This window comes from Aphelocoma coerulescens, chromosome 19, assembly GCF_041296385.1.
Source record: "Aphelocoma coerulescens isolate FSJ_1873_10779 chromosome 19, UR_Acoe_1.0, whole genome shotgun sequence".
Classification (NCBI taxonomy): domain Eukaryota; kingdom Metazoa; phylum Chordata; class Aves; order Passeriformes; family Corvidae; genus Aphelocoma; species Aphelocoma coerulescens.
The window spans coordinates 6,304,986-6,319,261 of NC_091032.1; the positions used below are offsets into that span (position 1 = coordinate 6,304,986).

The 14,276-nt window shown below is 60.3% G+C and overlaps 1 protein-coding gene across 2 annotated transcripts; it reads left to right on the forward strand.

The window, feature by feature from the left end:
- The first annotated feature begins 1,796 nt into the window (after positions 1-1,796).
- WDR81 (WD repeat domain 81) lies at positions 1,797-13,784 on the forward strand. Of its 2 annotated transcripts, none has more exons than XM_069033651.1 (11): positions 1,797-1,884; positions 2,661-6,209; positions 6,428-6,535; positions 6,640-6,830; positions 8,621-8,811; positions 9,038-9,203; positions 9,344-9,509; positions 9,810-10,508; positions 10,666-10,811; positions 10,990-11,169; positions 12,073-13,784. In XM_069033651.1, exons 2-11 carry the CDS (start codon positions 2,669-2,671, stop codon positions 12,397-12,399), a joined length of 5,715 nt encoding a protein of 1,904 aa, XP_068889752.1. In that variant the 5' UTR covers positions 1,797-1,884; positions 2,661-2,668; the 3' UTR covers positions 12,400-13,784. The 2 variants fall into 2 exon arrangements, with proteins under 2 accessions (XP_068889752.1, XP_068889753.1); XM_069033652.1 differs by having other exon boundaries at positions 1,802-1,884; positions 2,658-6,209.
- Positions 13,785-14,276: the final 492 nt, after the last annotated feature.

The following is a 14,276-nucleotide window of genomic DNA, read 5'->3' on the forward strand; positions in this document are numbered from 1 at the left end:
AGGGACGCGCCGCGCCGCGTCCCCCATGGCTGCCCTGCCCCGGGGAAAGGTGACCTTCCCTAACGGGGCACAGCGAGGCCCCTCAATCTCCGGAGCACCGAGGGCGCCGCGCGGGGCTCGGCCACCCTTACCGCCCGTCCCAGCGCGGTACCGGCGCACCCACCTGCGCGGCTGGGCTGGGCTCGACTCGGAGCGGCGCCGCCGCCCCGCCGGTGCCGCCGCGGTCGTGCCCGGTGCCGGTGGCGGTGCCGCCGCCTCCCCCCGCCGCGCGCCGGCTCCGTCCCGGATCAGCTGGCGGAGTCATGACGCAGCCGCCCCCCGGCCACGCCCCCCGGCCACGCCCCCGGGCCAATCGCCGGCCGCCACTGCCGGCGCGCGCCGCGCCCGCCCCCGCGCCGCGATTGCCGCCCGCTCCCGCCAATGGCGGCCCGGCGCGACCCGCGGCTCAGCCAATGGGAAGGCGAGGCGAGCACTCTGCCCCGCCCACCCCGGCGGGGAGCGCTTCGCTCCCTCCCGGCCGGGCAGCGGTTGCCGTGGGAACGGGCGGGCCCGGCCCGCCTCGGGGTGTGCCGGGAGTTGTAGTGCGGCGCGGCGCTCCCGGCATGCCCCGCGTGCTGTGAGTTGGCATTTTCAAGCGGGTGAAGGGGCGGCGGGGGCAGGGCGACTCCGAAGGGGCTCGACCCTCCCGCGAGCCCCAGGCGGGGCGCGGCGCTGCCGCGGGCACGGCCCGGCCGCCCCCGCCCGCCCTCGGGCGGCGCCTCCCTGTGCCGGGGCTGGTGACACAGCCCCGATTCCGAGAAGTTGCTCTAAGTCCTCGACCAATCAGAAGTGAGCGCTCGCCACGCGCACCAATGGGCAGGCGCGGAGGGCGTGGCCGCGAGAACTCGGCTGACCCCGATGACTTGGCAGCGCCGCGCGATGACTGGACAACTTCTTTAAAGGGGCCGCACGCGCCGGAGGGGCAGAGCGCAGGGCAGCGGCGGCCCGGCGCGGCCCGACCAGCGGCGCTCACCCGCTGCCCCGCGGGCACTGCCGGCGCTGCCGCCGCCGCCCCGGGGGACGGGGGTCTGCGGCTGCGGGGCCCCTTTAAGGCCGTCTCCTGCCCTTCGTCCCAGTAACAGCTGATCGCAGCGGGCCAGCGCCGGGGCGCCAATCGGCGGCCGCCACGTCCCACCCACGTGACTCCCACGCGCCGCCGCGCCATGCGGCGCTGCCCGGCGGGAGCCCCCGGCGCCCTTAAAGGGGCCGCGCGCGGTCCCGTCGCCCGTGGCTGTCCTGACCGTGTGTCCCGCGGGTGCCACCGCACCCGCCGGCCCCGGAGGCTCGGCACCGCCCGGCTGGTGGCGGGACGAACCGGCTCGGCTCACGGGTACCGGAGCCGAGCAGCTCCCACAGCGTGCGGTGCCTCGCGGGGCAGAGGGCGGCAGGGTCCCGGGGCGGCGGGGCTGGGCTAGTCCCGCTGCCCCGCGCCGGCTCCCCCGGGCACTCACCTGCCGCCGGTGGGGTCCGCTCGCGGCGGGCGGGGACCCCTTTAAGGCCGGCTGCCTCGTCAGCGCGGCTCGCCCGGCTCCAGCTGACAGCCCGGGGCGCCGCTGACGTCACGCTGACGTCACGTCCCGCCGCCGCCGCGTCACGCGCCGCCGCTGCCCATGCACAGCACCGGCCCCGCGCCCGGGCCCTGCGCAGCCGCCCCGGCCCCCCCGCCCCGCGGCCGCTGGAGGGAGCCCGGGCCCGGCCCCGCGGGGCCCCGGCGGGGAGCGCGGCCCGGCCCCCCCCCCCCCGCGCACATGGCGGCGCGGCGGCCGCATGTGACCGCCGTCACCTGACCAACATGGCCGGGGCCGCCCCCGCCGCTGCCCGCCGCGGCTGAGCCGCCGCTGCCAGGTAACGCGGGGCCGCCGGGGCTGTGAGGGACCCCTCGGGGAGGGGGTGAGGGCTCCCCGGACCGGCCCTCGGGCCCGCGGGGCGCAGCCCGGCTCTGTCATCCCCCCGCCGGTGGCGAGGGCCCTGAGGGGCCGGGGCCGTGGCTCGGTTCCTGGGACGTGCTCCTTGCTGTGAGCATCCTCTGCCTCCCACCCGTGGCCCCTCTCCCTGACCCTGGGACTGCAGAGGTCCCTTTGTGTCCCCAGCACGGGGGTTATGCTGCAGAGATTCCATCGTGTACCTCTCCAGCTGCAGAGGGTCCATTGTGTCCCCACCGGCAGCCCCCGGGCTGCAGATGTGCCCCTCCACCTCCCATTATATTCCTTTTCGGTTCTTAGGGCTGTGAATGTCCCATTGAGTCCCTCAAGTCTGGGGCTGAAGAGGTGCCATCACGTTCCACTCCTTCACTGGGCCATTGTGTGTCCCCACACCAACCCTAGGCCTGCAGAGGTCCCATCATGTCCCTTCCCCCAACACTTGGATGTGCAAGTCCCCATCGTGTTCCCCTGCCTGAGCCTGGGGCTGTGGAAGCCCCACCACGTCCCCTCCCACCTTGTCCCTCACAGCCAGGGCTGGTCCCTTCTCACCCGCCACACACTGACAGAGTGACCAAGCTCCTCAAAACAGCTTTTCTTTTTCACTCGGGTGCCAATGGGGAAGTGAGACTGGGGAGGGCAGAGTGTTTCTTCCCCTCTCGGCTTGCTCACAGCCTGTCTGGACCGCCTTTCTCCCAGCAGAATCCAGCATGGAAGGCTTCCTGCAGAGCGTGGAGAAGGACCTGAACATTGACCGCCGGCAGCTGGCCCCCGAGAGGACCCACGTCACCGCCTTTGTCCCGGCGAAATGGCTGCAGAGCCTCAAGGAGCGCCGGGTGCTGCCGGCAGCCTGCCCACGGCCCGAGGGGCTGAGCGAGGTGGAGGTCAGGACGTTCCTGCAGCACTCGGTGCAGAAACTCCCGGCGGGCTGGACGCGGGTGGAGATCCACGGGCTGCGGAAGGCCCGGCTGGGGTACCCTCTGCGGGCACAGCCCCCTGACCAGCGCTGTGGCAGCAACGTGGACACCCTGCACGGCTTCATGCAGAGCGTGGCCACCCAGAACTACCACAACCTGTGGGGCCGGGCTCACGGGCTGTACGCGCGGCCCTACCGGCGCCCGGACGCGCCGCCCACGGTGCCGGCGCTGGACGCGCTGCGGGCTGCCCTGCACAGGGCCTACGGCTGCCCGGTCCTCCAGGTGGGCAGGAACGTGCCTGGCATGTCCCCTGCCAAGGAGAGCGTGGCCAAAGGTGCGCCCTTGTGCCCCAACATGCTGCAGGCTGAGGCGCTGCTGGAGTCGGCCGACATGCTGTACATCATCTACCCCTATGTGCAGTACTGCCTGCACGACGTCGTGACCTTCAGCCCGGCCAAGCTGACCAACAGCCACGCCAAAATCCTCTTCCTCCTCTTCCACGTGCTGCAGGCCATGAGGGCTTGTCACCAGGCGGGTCTGGCTTGTGGAGATTTCTCCCTTCGGGATGTGGCTGTGGATGAGAAGCTGTGCAGCCGTCTGCGTGTGAACTTCAGAGGGTACGAGGAACCCGGGGAGGAGGAAGAGAGTCTGGAGGGTGGTCTGGAACAAGTGAGCGAGCAAAGCTGCCTGCAAAGGCAGGAGGTGACGTGCAGTGCCTGCCAGAAGGACCTCCGAGACCTGGTGTTGCAGTGGGTGCACGGGCAGGTCAGCAACTTCGACTACCTTATGCGTCTGAACAGCTTGGCTGGGAGGAGAATGGGAGACCCCAATTACCACCCGGTTCTTCCGTGGGTGGTGGACTTCACTACCAAAAACGGCAAGTTCAGAGACCTGAGGAAATCCAAGTTCCGCCTCAACAAGGGGGACAAGCAGCTGGACTTCACCTACGAGATGACCAAGCAGGCGTTTGTTGCGGGGGGCTCGAGTGGGGAGCAGCTCCACGTCCCCCATCACATCTCCGACGTCCTTTCGGATATCACCTACTACGTGTACACGGCCCGCAGGACACCCAAGGCGGTGCTGTGCTGCCACGTGAGGTCCCAGTGGGAGCCCAACGAGTATCCAGCCAGCATGGAGCGCATGCAGAGCTGGACGCCGGACGAGTGCATCCCGGAGTTTTACACAGACCCCACCATCTTCCGATCCATCCACCCGGACATGCCCGACCTGGACGTGCCGTCGTGGTGCAGCTCCTACGAGGAGTTCATCGAGGTTCACCGCATGCTGCTGGAGAGCTGGGAGGTCTCCCAGGACCTGCACCACTGGATTGACCTCACGTTTGGCTACAAGCTGCTGGGGAAGGATGCAGTCAAGGAGAAGAACGTCTGCCTCCACTTGGTTGACAACCACACGCACCTGACGACCTACGGGGTCGTGCAGCTCTTCGACCAGCCCCATCCCAGGCGCATGGTGGGACCTGCCTACACTCCTGCTGAAGCTCCAGCCATTGTCCGGCCTCTGCTCCAGAACATCCGGGAGACTGTGGTTTTGGAGGACATCCAAGGCCAGGTGACGGATGTGATCAACGGGCTGGTCCTGGAGGCTACTCCCAGTGAAACCACCTGGTCTGGGGAGAAACCCATCGCTGGTGAGGATGATTTGGAGCAAGGCACAGAAGCCCTGGATTCCATTTCTGCTCCTGGTAGAGCCGCTGACCAGCCCTGTGCCACTGTGCCTCCAGCACAGCCCTCCACCCTCCCTGCTTATGCCACCGACGGCAAATCCTCGGGGGTCCGACCGCTCCGTCGGAGCAAGACGGGTGCTGTGGATCAGCTTGACATGAAGATCACACTTCCTGAGGGCTTCAATCCGCTCCAGGCCCTAGAGGAACTGGAGAAACTGGACAATTTCTTGGTTAAAGGCTTAAGCAGCGAGATGCAGCTGATGGAGCAGCCATGGGAAGAGCCACCCTTGGGTCTCTCAGACCTCTTCCAGAGGGACATGCAAGCTCTGGGCGTTCTGGTAGCTGAGATTATATTTGCACCGAGGCTGCGTCCTTCGAAGCCCGGCGCATCCCTGTTGGAGCGGTTCCTGATGGTGCGGAATCTCTGCCGTTACCACCCCAAGGAGATCCCGGCCCCGCTGCAGCACGTGCTGCACGTCCTGCTGCAGCTCAACGTGCCCGTGGAGAAGCTTCTGAAGAGCAAGCTGGGCAAGAGCACGGTGCAGTTGTTTGAATACAAACCCATCTCCCAGGGCCTCCCCCCACCCTGTCCCACGCAGCTCCTCAGCCCCTTCAGCTCCATCGTCCCCTTCCCCACGTACTTCCCAGCTCTGCACAAGTTCATTTTCACCTATCAGGCAAAGAAGATCGAGGATGAAGGGCAAGGCCGGGAGCTTGTTTTCCAGCTGTGGCAGCAGCTGGAGGGGATCCTTTCTGAAATCACTCCTGAGGGCTTGGAGATTCTTCTGCCTTTCATATTATCTCTGATGTCCGAGGAAAACACCGCTGTCTACGCCGCGTGGTACCTCTTTGAACCCATAGCTAAATCCCTCGGGCCCAAGAACGCCAACAAATACCTGCTCAAGCCCCTGATCGGAGCCTATGAGACGCCCTGCTCCCGCCACGGCAGGTTCTACCTGTACACAGACTGCTTTGTGGCCCAGCTGATCGTGCGCCTGGGGCTGCAGTCCTTCCTCCTGAACCTGCTGCCCCACATCCTGCAGATCCTCGTGGGCATCGAGAGCTCACGGGAGGAAAGCAAATCCTTCCTTGGCACCACTGAGGATGATGAGAGCGGAGGGGAGAGCCCGGTGTCGTGTGTGTTTGGGGAGGAGATCAAGATGGACGTGGAGCACAGCTCTGCTGCACTCGACCTCCTGGACTACACCTCTGGGGTCAGCTTCCACGACCAGGCCTACCTGCCTGAGGGTGAGGACTTCCAGAGTGGCCTCTACGTCGGGGAATCCCTGCAGCCCCAGGAGCAGGAATCACTCAGCCTTGGCCGGCTGAGTGACAAGAGCAGCGCCAGTGAGGTGTCCCTGGGCGAGGACAGACCTGCTGATGGGGACTCCCAGAAGGACAAGAGCAGCTTGAAGTCGATGGACAGCAGCCAGGACCTGAAGCAGAGCGAGGAGTCGGAGGAGGAGGAAGAGGAGCACGAGGAAGAGGAGCACGAGGACGCGGCGGTCGATGCGGAGCTGACGGTGGTCGTGGATGCTGCTGGGGCCTCCGTGGATGTCACCCTGGCTGATGACAGCAGCGAGCCAGAGGATGGGGATGGAGAGGAGCTGCCAGACCACTCTGATGACAAAGAGCAGACCATACTGCTGGGTAAGACCCTACCAGCATCCAGGCTGTTGGGCAGAGCCTGGGGGAGAAGTGGCTCCAGATTTGGGGGTGTTTGTGATCCCAGCTTGGGGACAGGGATGAAACCAGGGTAAGAGGCCAGGTCTGCATGTGGATCTGAGAGTCAGGGCTGGGGCAGCAGAGGCTGATAGCTAATCTGTGCCATGCTGGGCGCTGTCCTTGTGACTGCTGTTGTTTTACAGACACAGCCTGTAAGATGGTGAGGTGGCTCTCGGCCAAGCTGGGCCCGACCGTCACGTCCCGCTTCATCGCCAGGAACCTGCTCCGGCTGCTCACGTCCTGCTACGTCGGTAATGCCTCTTCCCTGGGTCCCAGGGTGGGCTGTGCCCCCAGTCTGTCTGCTGGTGGCTTGGGTGTGGCAGCTGCTTCAGCTCATGATGTGTTCTCTGGGCAGGCCCGACCAGGCAGCAGTTTGTACCGAGCAGCGATGAGAACAGTCCCCTGAGCACAGGGAATATCTACCAGAAACGGCCTGTGCTGGGAGATCAGGTGTCCAAGCCAGTGCTGGCCTGCCTCGTGCACATGGCATATTTGTATGGAGAGCCTGTCCTCACCTACCAGTACCTGCCCTACATCAGCTACCTGGTCAGTATTGCCTTTGTCTCCTCTGTGTTGGGGTAAGAGCTGTGTCCAGGTGTGAAGGGAGGATGTAAAAAAAAATAGTCCAGCCTCACCAGGAGCCTCCTGCATAAAAACTGAGCTTGGCTGGGCTCTGTCTGGGCCCAGCAGCTCTGAGCAGCTCTGGCTGTGTTGGCTGAGAAGGGCAGGAGAGGCACTTTTACCTCCTGCCACAAGCTCCAGACTGCTCCCAGCAAAGCACACAGCTGTGTTCATACCCCTCTTTCCCTGTCAGACCTTATGAAACCAGAGAAAAAGCTTTTCTTCTGCTTTTCTGGGTGACTGTGCCCAAACAGAGCTGGCACAAGGGTGGGATTGTGATAACAGGCAGCAGGAGCAGCTTGAGCTGGAGTGAGTGTTCACAGAGGTCTGTGTGGGTAGATAGGGGTGAACTGGGGGGAGGCTAACGGGTTTTCAGCTATCTAAAAAGCACTGGCAAGGCTCACTAACTTTACAGCTTGAAATTCGTAGCTGAACAGCAAGGAGGAAATGTGTAATGCAGCTGGTTGAAAAACTTAATTTTTCATTAAAAAGAAAAAGGTTTTGAATGTTTTAAACAGGCTTATTTTTCATATTGCTCACTCTTTAGTGGTTGTAAACACTTTGGTTATGGATTCTTGTTTAAATGGAAAACTTCAGTAGCTTTCTGATAATTTAAACATAGAGGGAAAGAGGCCACAGCTGTTCATTTAAAGAAAACAAAACGGCATTGTCAGTTTTTCCAGTGTTGAAGGGGAGGTTTTTCGGGGGAAAAAATCCCATTTTTCAGCAAAATCATTCTCCACCCAGTCGCAATCATAGCTCCAGCTGTTCTGCTTTGCTTTCCTAAGATCATTGCTTGGGGGCACGGAGGGGATTAATACCCCTGTGAAACAGCATTTGGCAACCTGATATTGGAGCGATGGAACTTGCGGGTCACAAATAGGATAAAGTCAATCCTTCTTGCAGGATTTGGCAGGGTGGCTGTTTTGTGAGAGGAAGAGCCTCTGTGATGAGCTGGAAGATGGCAGGTGTACAAGAAATATAGCAGGAAACTGGGAATTGTCTGTGGGTTTTGTTACTGGCTCTCTTTTCTTGGGTGTTTGATTTGTCTAGGAGTTAGGAAGCAGGACAATCTAGAAAGAAATATTTTAGTGTTGCTGCTGATGTTATTAACTCTTTGGCACTGCCATAACAGCAGCAGTACATTGTCAGCAGAAAAGGGATGTGCAGTTCTGCCTCATGAAATTACCAGCAGCTGGATTTCTAGAAGTCAGCAGCGGCTTTGCCCATAATTTGTGCTTGGATATTTCATGCAAGGACTGTTCCTCTGCACACTGTGGGATGAAGACAACGATTCTTGCTTTTAAATTGTGTGTATATAAGACCTTTCCCCTCTTTCTGTGCTGGCAAACGATGCTCTGGGGTGTCCAGGATGGTTTGGGCCAGTGTGGGGTTGTCGCTCTCTCTTCTGAGGTTCCCACCTGTGGGAATGTTGTGCAGGGAGATGCTCTGCAGAGGAAACCTGTGAGCTTGGGGGTGTCATTCCCCATTTTCCCCAGGCTCATCTCTTGTGCTGACAAGTGTCTGTCAGTTTTTGGGCTCATCCCTTGAGTGCCAGACACTTTTTGCTCTTGAGATTTGGTGCTCGGGTTCCTCTTCCAGGACCAGCAGTGCTGTGCTGGGTTTGAGGCTGAGCTCAGGTGACCCCGGGGTCACCTTTGCTGTGTCCTGCTGGGGAGGTGGTGGCCCTGGCCCTGAAGGAGTCCCTTTCACAGGTTGCACCCGGTGGTGGCTCCGGCGGTGTCCGGCTGAACAGCCGGAAGGAGGCCGGGCTCCTGGCTGCTGTGACACTGACACAGAAGATCGTGGTGTGTCTCTCTGACACCACACTGATGGACATCCTCCCCAAGATCAGTCAGGAGGTGCTGCTCCCAGTGCTGGGCTTCCTCACTTCGCCAGCTGTCGGGTAAGCGCTGCAGGATCAGCCCAAAATCAGGGATTTGGGAAGGGTTCTGTGGGGACCTTAACGCTCCCAGGTTTGGGGCGGGGGTGTTTCTGCCCTGATGCGTGTCTCCTTGCACTGGTACACTGCTGAAAGCATCCTGATAACACAGAAAAGGCAGGAAGCATGAGGCAGAGGATGGGAAAAAGGGATATGTGGAGGGCAGGCTGCTGATGGATGTCCTCTTCAGTTTCCCCAGCGGAGCCCAGGCCCGTGTTGCCCTGTGTGTGAAGACAATCAGCCTCATTGCCTTGATCTGCCTGCGGATTGGGCAGGAGATGGTGCAGCAGCACTTGAGTGACACAGTGAGAAACTTCTTTGGGGCATTCTCGCTGCTGCAGGAGCTGCAGGACCAGGTCAGTGATGTGGGAGGGGCCCTCCTGCACTCCCCCAGATGTGGGAATGTGGTAGGGATACCTGGCTGTGTTTGTGTAATGAACTGTGTGGTAAGAGCATCTCATCTTGGGGTTTATGTGATCTTGTTTCTCTTGTCCAGGGGTTGACAGCAGAGTCGCTGAGCAGCTGTGAGGTGCCAGTGATGGAGGTGCCCCTTTCAGACGGGAAGCTGCTGGCCCTGGATCCATCCGTGCTGGTGGAGTTACAGAAGGTGTTCAACCCCGAGATGGCCTACATCACCTACATCCCCTTCTCCTGCTTGCTTGGTACGCCTTGGGCACCAGCTGTGAGGGAGCTCCGTGCTCTGGGCATGCATGCTGGGCCTGAACTCCAGAGAAATCACAGCTCACAGGGCTTCTGGGGGAAACTCACAGCTTCTACAGCATGGCTTGGGCTGATTCCTGGGCTGGGAGGCCACTTCAGCTTCAGCTGGGAGCAGATGTGGGATGCTGTGTCCACAGCCTCATGCTGACCCTGTTCAGAGGTGTACAGAGGGGGGTGATGATGATGATGATGATGGGGATGTTGCTCCCCTTGCAGCCACGTTGTCTCTGTCTCTGTCTCAGGTGACGTTATCCGGACGGTTGTGCCCAACCACTCGCTGGTTGAGAAGCTGGCCAGCCTCCACCTGGAGAACGTGAACCCCAGCAACCTGCAGGTTGTTGGCCTGGAACAAACACCGAGCGTGGTGGGCTCAGACCAAGACACTCGAGGGGCTGAGCCCTTTTCCAGCCCCCAGGAGGACACTCACTCTGGCACTTTTGGGAGCGTGCTGGTGGGGAACCGCATCCAGGTCCCCGTGGACACGCAGCGGGAGGGTCTTGGCTTGCTCCGCCTCAGTGCTGGCACTGATGGATTCGTTCCCAGCTCATCCAGCGAGGAGAATGCCCTGAAGCACGACCTCCCCCGCAGCACCCACATGCTGTGTGGGAACTGGCTGGCCTACTGGCAGTACGAGATCGGAGTGAGCCAGCACGACCCCCGCTTCCACTTCCACCAGATCAAGCTGCAGAGTTTCTCAGGGCATTCCGGGGCCATCAAGTGCGTGGCACCGCTGAGCAGCGAGGATTTCTTCCTGAGTGGCAGCAAGGACAAGACTGTGAGGCTTTGGCCCCTGTACAACTACGGGGATGGCACCAGCGAGGTGCCCCCGCGCTTCACCTACGCTGAGCACAAGAAATCTGTGTTCTACGTGAGCCAGCTGGAGGCACCGCAGCACGTGGTGAGCTGTGATGGCACCGTGCACATCTGGGACCAGTTCACGGGTAAGAAGGGAAAGGGTGAGGAACTGGAGTGAATTGGTCCGGCCCTTACAGGCAGGGTCTGTGCTGAGTTTGGATGGCTCTTGTTAAAAACCAGCACAGAACTGGAGATCTGCTGTGTGCCTTGTCCTGCCATGATGTCTCTGTTGTTCTTTCACAGGCAAACTTCTGCGGACTTTTGATGAGTTAGACAGCAAAGTCCCCATCACAGCTGTGACCACCATGCCACCTCCCTATCACAGCATCTCTGTGGCCAGTGCAGACTCTGTGCTGAGGTTCATCGACCACAGGAAGCCGGGACTACAGGTAGGTGTGTGGTGCTCTGTGAGTCCCCTTCCTCCTACTCTGTGCTTAATGATGGGATCCCAGCTGGCTCAAAGCCCAAATCCCAGAGCCAGCTGTGATGGCTCCACAGAAACCAGCTTGTCCCTTAAATGCCTGATCCCCTGACCTTCATCCCCCAGCTGGACTGTCTCTCTTGCAGCACGAGTTCCGCCTGGCCAGCGGGGCGAGCGCGGGGCTCATCCGCTGCCTGGCCGTGAGTCCGAGCGGCCGCAGCGTCATGGCCGGCTTCTCCTCCGGCTTCATCGTGCTGCTGGACACCAGGACGGGGCTCATCATGCGGGGTTGGCCTGCCCATGAGGGAGACATCCTGCAGATCAAGGTGAGGGGCTCAGCTGGGATCCAGGTGGGGCCTCATCGATGCTCTGAGGCCACGTGGAGCATCCTTCCCGCAGGGCTTGTGTGCTCCATTCTTGCTTCATCCCTTCCTGTGTCCCTAAGAGGCTGCCCAAGCTCTCCTACCCCGTGGTTAGTGCTGCTGCCAGCTGTTCTTGGTCCAACTCGTGCTGCCAGAGTTCAGCCCTCCTGGGTTTCAATCCCTCCCAGGCAGGTCTGCAGCAGGGGCAGGGAGGAGCCACGGCTCCTGTGAAGGAGCAAATGTGTTGCTTTCTCCACGGGGCTCTCGGCTTCCCTGGGAGAGTGTTGCTCTAATGAGTAACTCTTGTCCATATTTACCCACCCCAGGGAGCAGTGCTGGGTCTCCAGTGTCCTCGACCCAAACGTGGGTTAAACAAAGTTCAGCAGTGTGGGTTGTTTACCCTCTCACTAGCTCTGCTAATAAGCAGCTGCAGGTTTCTACCCTCAGCAGTATTTTCAACTGTGAGAGAGCCTCTCAATTCCTTCTCCTGAGAAGGAAAATAGTTTGGCAGGTGATTTAGTGGAGAGGGAGACTGCATGATAATCCCTTTACCCACTGCAGTAGTATCAGATGATGAATGAGCGTTGTTGTGTATCAGGGTGTCGTTGAGAAGAGGCACAGCCCATCTCCTGGAGGAGATTGCCAGCTCCCAGAGCGTCCTTTAGCTTGCAGTGTCCACCCAAGGCCTTGCTAAGCTGCTCAGTACCACCATCTGCTTGGAAATGGCTTGGACAGTCCTAAGGGATTGCATTGTGACCATTAGATCATTGCAGCCACCTGCTGCTCTCACGTGCAGCACCAGACTGTGAGTTTTTACAGGAATTTTACAGGTTTTTACTGGTTCACTGGCCTTTCCTCTCCTGCTAGGCTGCAGAGGGCAACGTGCTGATCAGCTCCTCTTCGGATCATTCCCTGACTGTCTGGAAGGAGCTGGAGCAGAAACCTTTGCACCACTACAAATCTGCCTCCGAGCCCATCCACGCGTTCGACCTCTACGGTAACGAGGTGGTCACCGGCACTGTGGCCAACAAGATCGGGGTCTACTCCATGCTGGAGTCCTCAGCCCTGCCCACCAGCACGACCAAGCTGAGCTCAGAGAACTTTCGGGGTACATTGACCAGCCTGGCAGTGCTGCCCACAAAGTGCCATCTCCTGCTGGGCTCGGACAACGGCATCATCCGGCTCCTGGCGTAGTGACCCCTGGCCTGGCAGCCTGTGGCTGTCCCACAGTGCTGTGCTGGAGCTGGAAGCCAGCAGTGTGGCTTTTGGAGGAGGCAGAGTCAGATGTTTCTGAGCAGAGGATGCAGGGGGAGGTGTACTTGTTACGTCTCTAACCTCTTTCTGTATCTTGAAAAAGAAAAGAAGCCATAACTGAGAAACCTCCGCTGCTGCTGGGAGAGATATTGGGCGTTGCAGGTCACTGTCACCCCTGCAGAGAGGCCTGGAGCTTTCCTTACCATGTGTGCCTGATCCCCAGGGGCCTGTGAGCTGCCCTCCACAGAAACAGGGACCACAGGTACCCTCCCCCCTTCAGTTCAGGGTTAGGAGGTGCCCCTTGGCAAAACACAACAGTTTAGCTACTGCCACCTGCACTTCCCCTTCCCTTCCTCTCCTGAACCACTGATCAGCCTCACTGGGGTGGCAGAAGCTGGGCCTGGGAACTGCTGCCTTTGGAGCTGCATCTCCTCCTCCCATGGTCGGTGCTCAAAGCCCAGAGGAGGTGCTCTGTGAACTTCAGGTTCTGCCAGCTGAGTTCGAGCCTGCATGGGAGGAGGAGGAGAGAGGTTCACCAGAGCCCTTCTGCTGCCGTGCTGGCTCCAGGGCAAGGACTGGAATGGAAGCCAGCCAAGGCACAAACCCCATCTGCTCTGCCAGTTCCTGTAGGAATGGGCTGCTGCAGAGGGGCAGATTGGGGTGGGAATGTGACTCTCTGGGGAGGCCAGAAGTAGATGCTTCCATGAGGATTTTGGCTTCTGGAGCAGTGGGGTAGGGCTGTTGTTGGTTCCTGCCCCAGCATCCCACAATGAGGTAAGGGGTGAGGAATGCCATTTGTGCTATGCACTGGCAGTGATCCTCAGTAAATCCTTCTAATCCTCTTCTTCTGAGCTGGTCAGGCTCCTGGGGAAGACAGGACAGCAAAAAGGTGCTCAGTTTTGTCCCCTCCTGCCCTTGTAGGGTGTGAGGCAGGAGGCATGAATCCATCATGGTCTCTCTTTGACCTTCCCTTTGGGACAGTACTGTTCCCACCCCAAAGCCACAGAGGGTGCTCTTTGCCCCACCAGTAGAAGCAGTTTCCTCACTTCTGTTGCAGCCCTTTTCCATCCTTCAGCCTAGCCAGAGCCAGTACCAGGAGCCCCGGGGAAGCTCTTACCCTGGGCAGAGGAGGAGCCTGCTGTGGGTTGTCCCGGGAGGGGAGAGGGCTTCCATCCAGCTGCCACCTGCAGCTGGGGAGGTGAGTGCTTGGCCAGTGCTGCCCTTCCCTACCCAAGGGGAGCTCTCAGTCCCGTGTTGCCTATTAACCATTTGCAATAGATGTAAATATTTACTTCTAATAAACTCTTTGAGAGAGCTGCAGAGCTGAGGGTGTGTGTGTGGAAGCTCTGTGCTGGAGGGGCTGGGTGTGCTCAGCCAGAGGGACACCTCCTCCTTCAGGCTCCTCTTGTGTTCTGGGGAGCCCTGGATGTAGGATAGGACTCTGCTGCACAGGATTTGCTTTCCAAGAGCAATTAGCTCCCTGTGTTGCAGCAGCACATCCCAAATGTGGTTGCAGAGCTCAGACCTGTCACCCATTGTCTGGGGTGAGCTTGGGAACCAAGAGTTCCTGCAAGGAATGGATGACTGGAAGATCCTTTTGGTGCTCCCTGCTGCTCCTCAGTGACTCCTCTCCCACTGAGGACATGGACAGAGGCAGGAAGGATCAGCAGCACTTCTGCTTATGGCACAAATCCACACTGGGCAGGACTGCTGGAGTTGTGCCCATCCCCGAGACTTTTGCTCCGTGCCCCAGCGGTGTGTGCATGCCCTGGACACTGGGACTAGCTACCCTGGGAGAGCTCTGGAGCGTGCTGTGC

Bases quoted from the DNA above. Each gene is read 5' to 3' on its own strand.
- WDR81 (XM_069033651.1), top strand. From the start codon at position 2,669: ATGGAAGGCTTCCTGCAGAGCGTGGAGAAGGACCTGAACATTGACCGC. The intron at 6,210-6,427 runs GTAAGACCCTAC...GTTGTTTTACAG, and splicing joins AGAGCAGACCATACTGCTGG to ACACAGCCTGTAAGATGGTG. The intron at 9,510-9,809 runs GTACGCCTTGGG...TCTCTGTCTCAG, and splicing joins CCCCTTCTCCTGCTTGCTTG to GTGACGTTATCCGGACGGTT.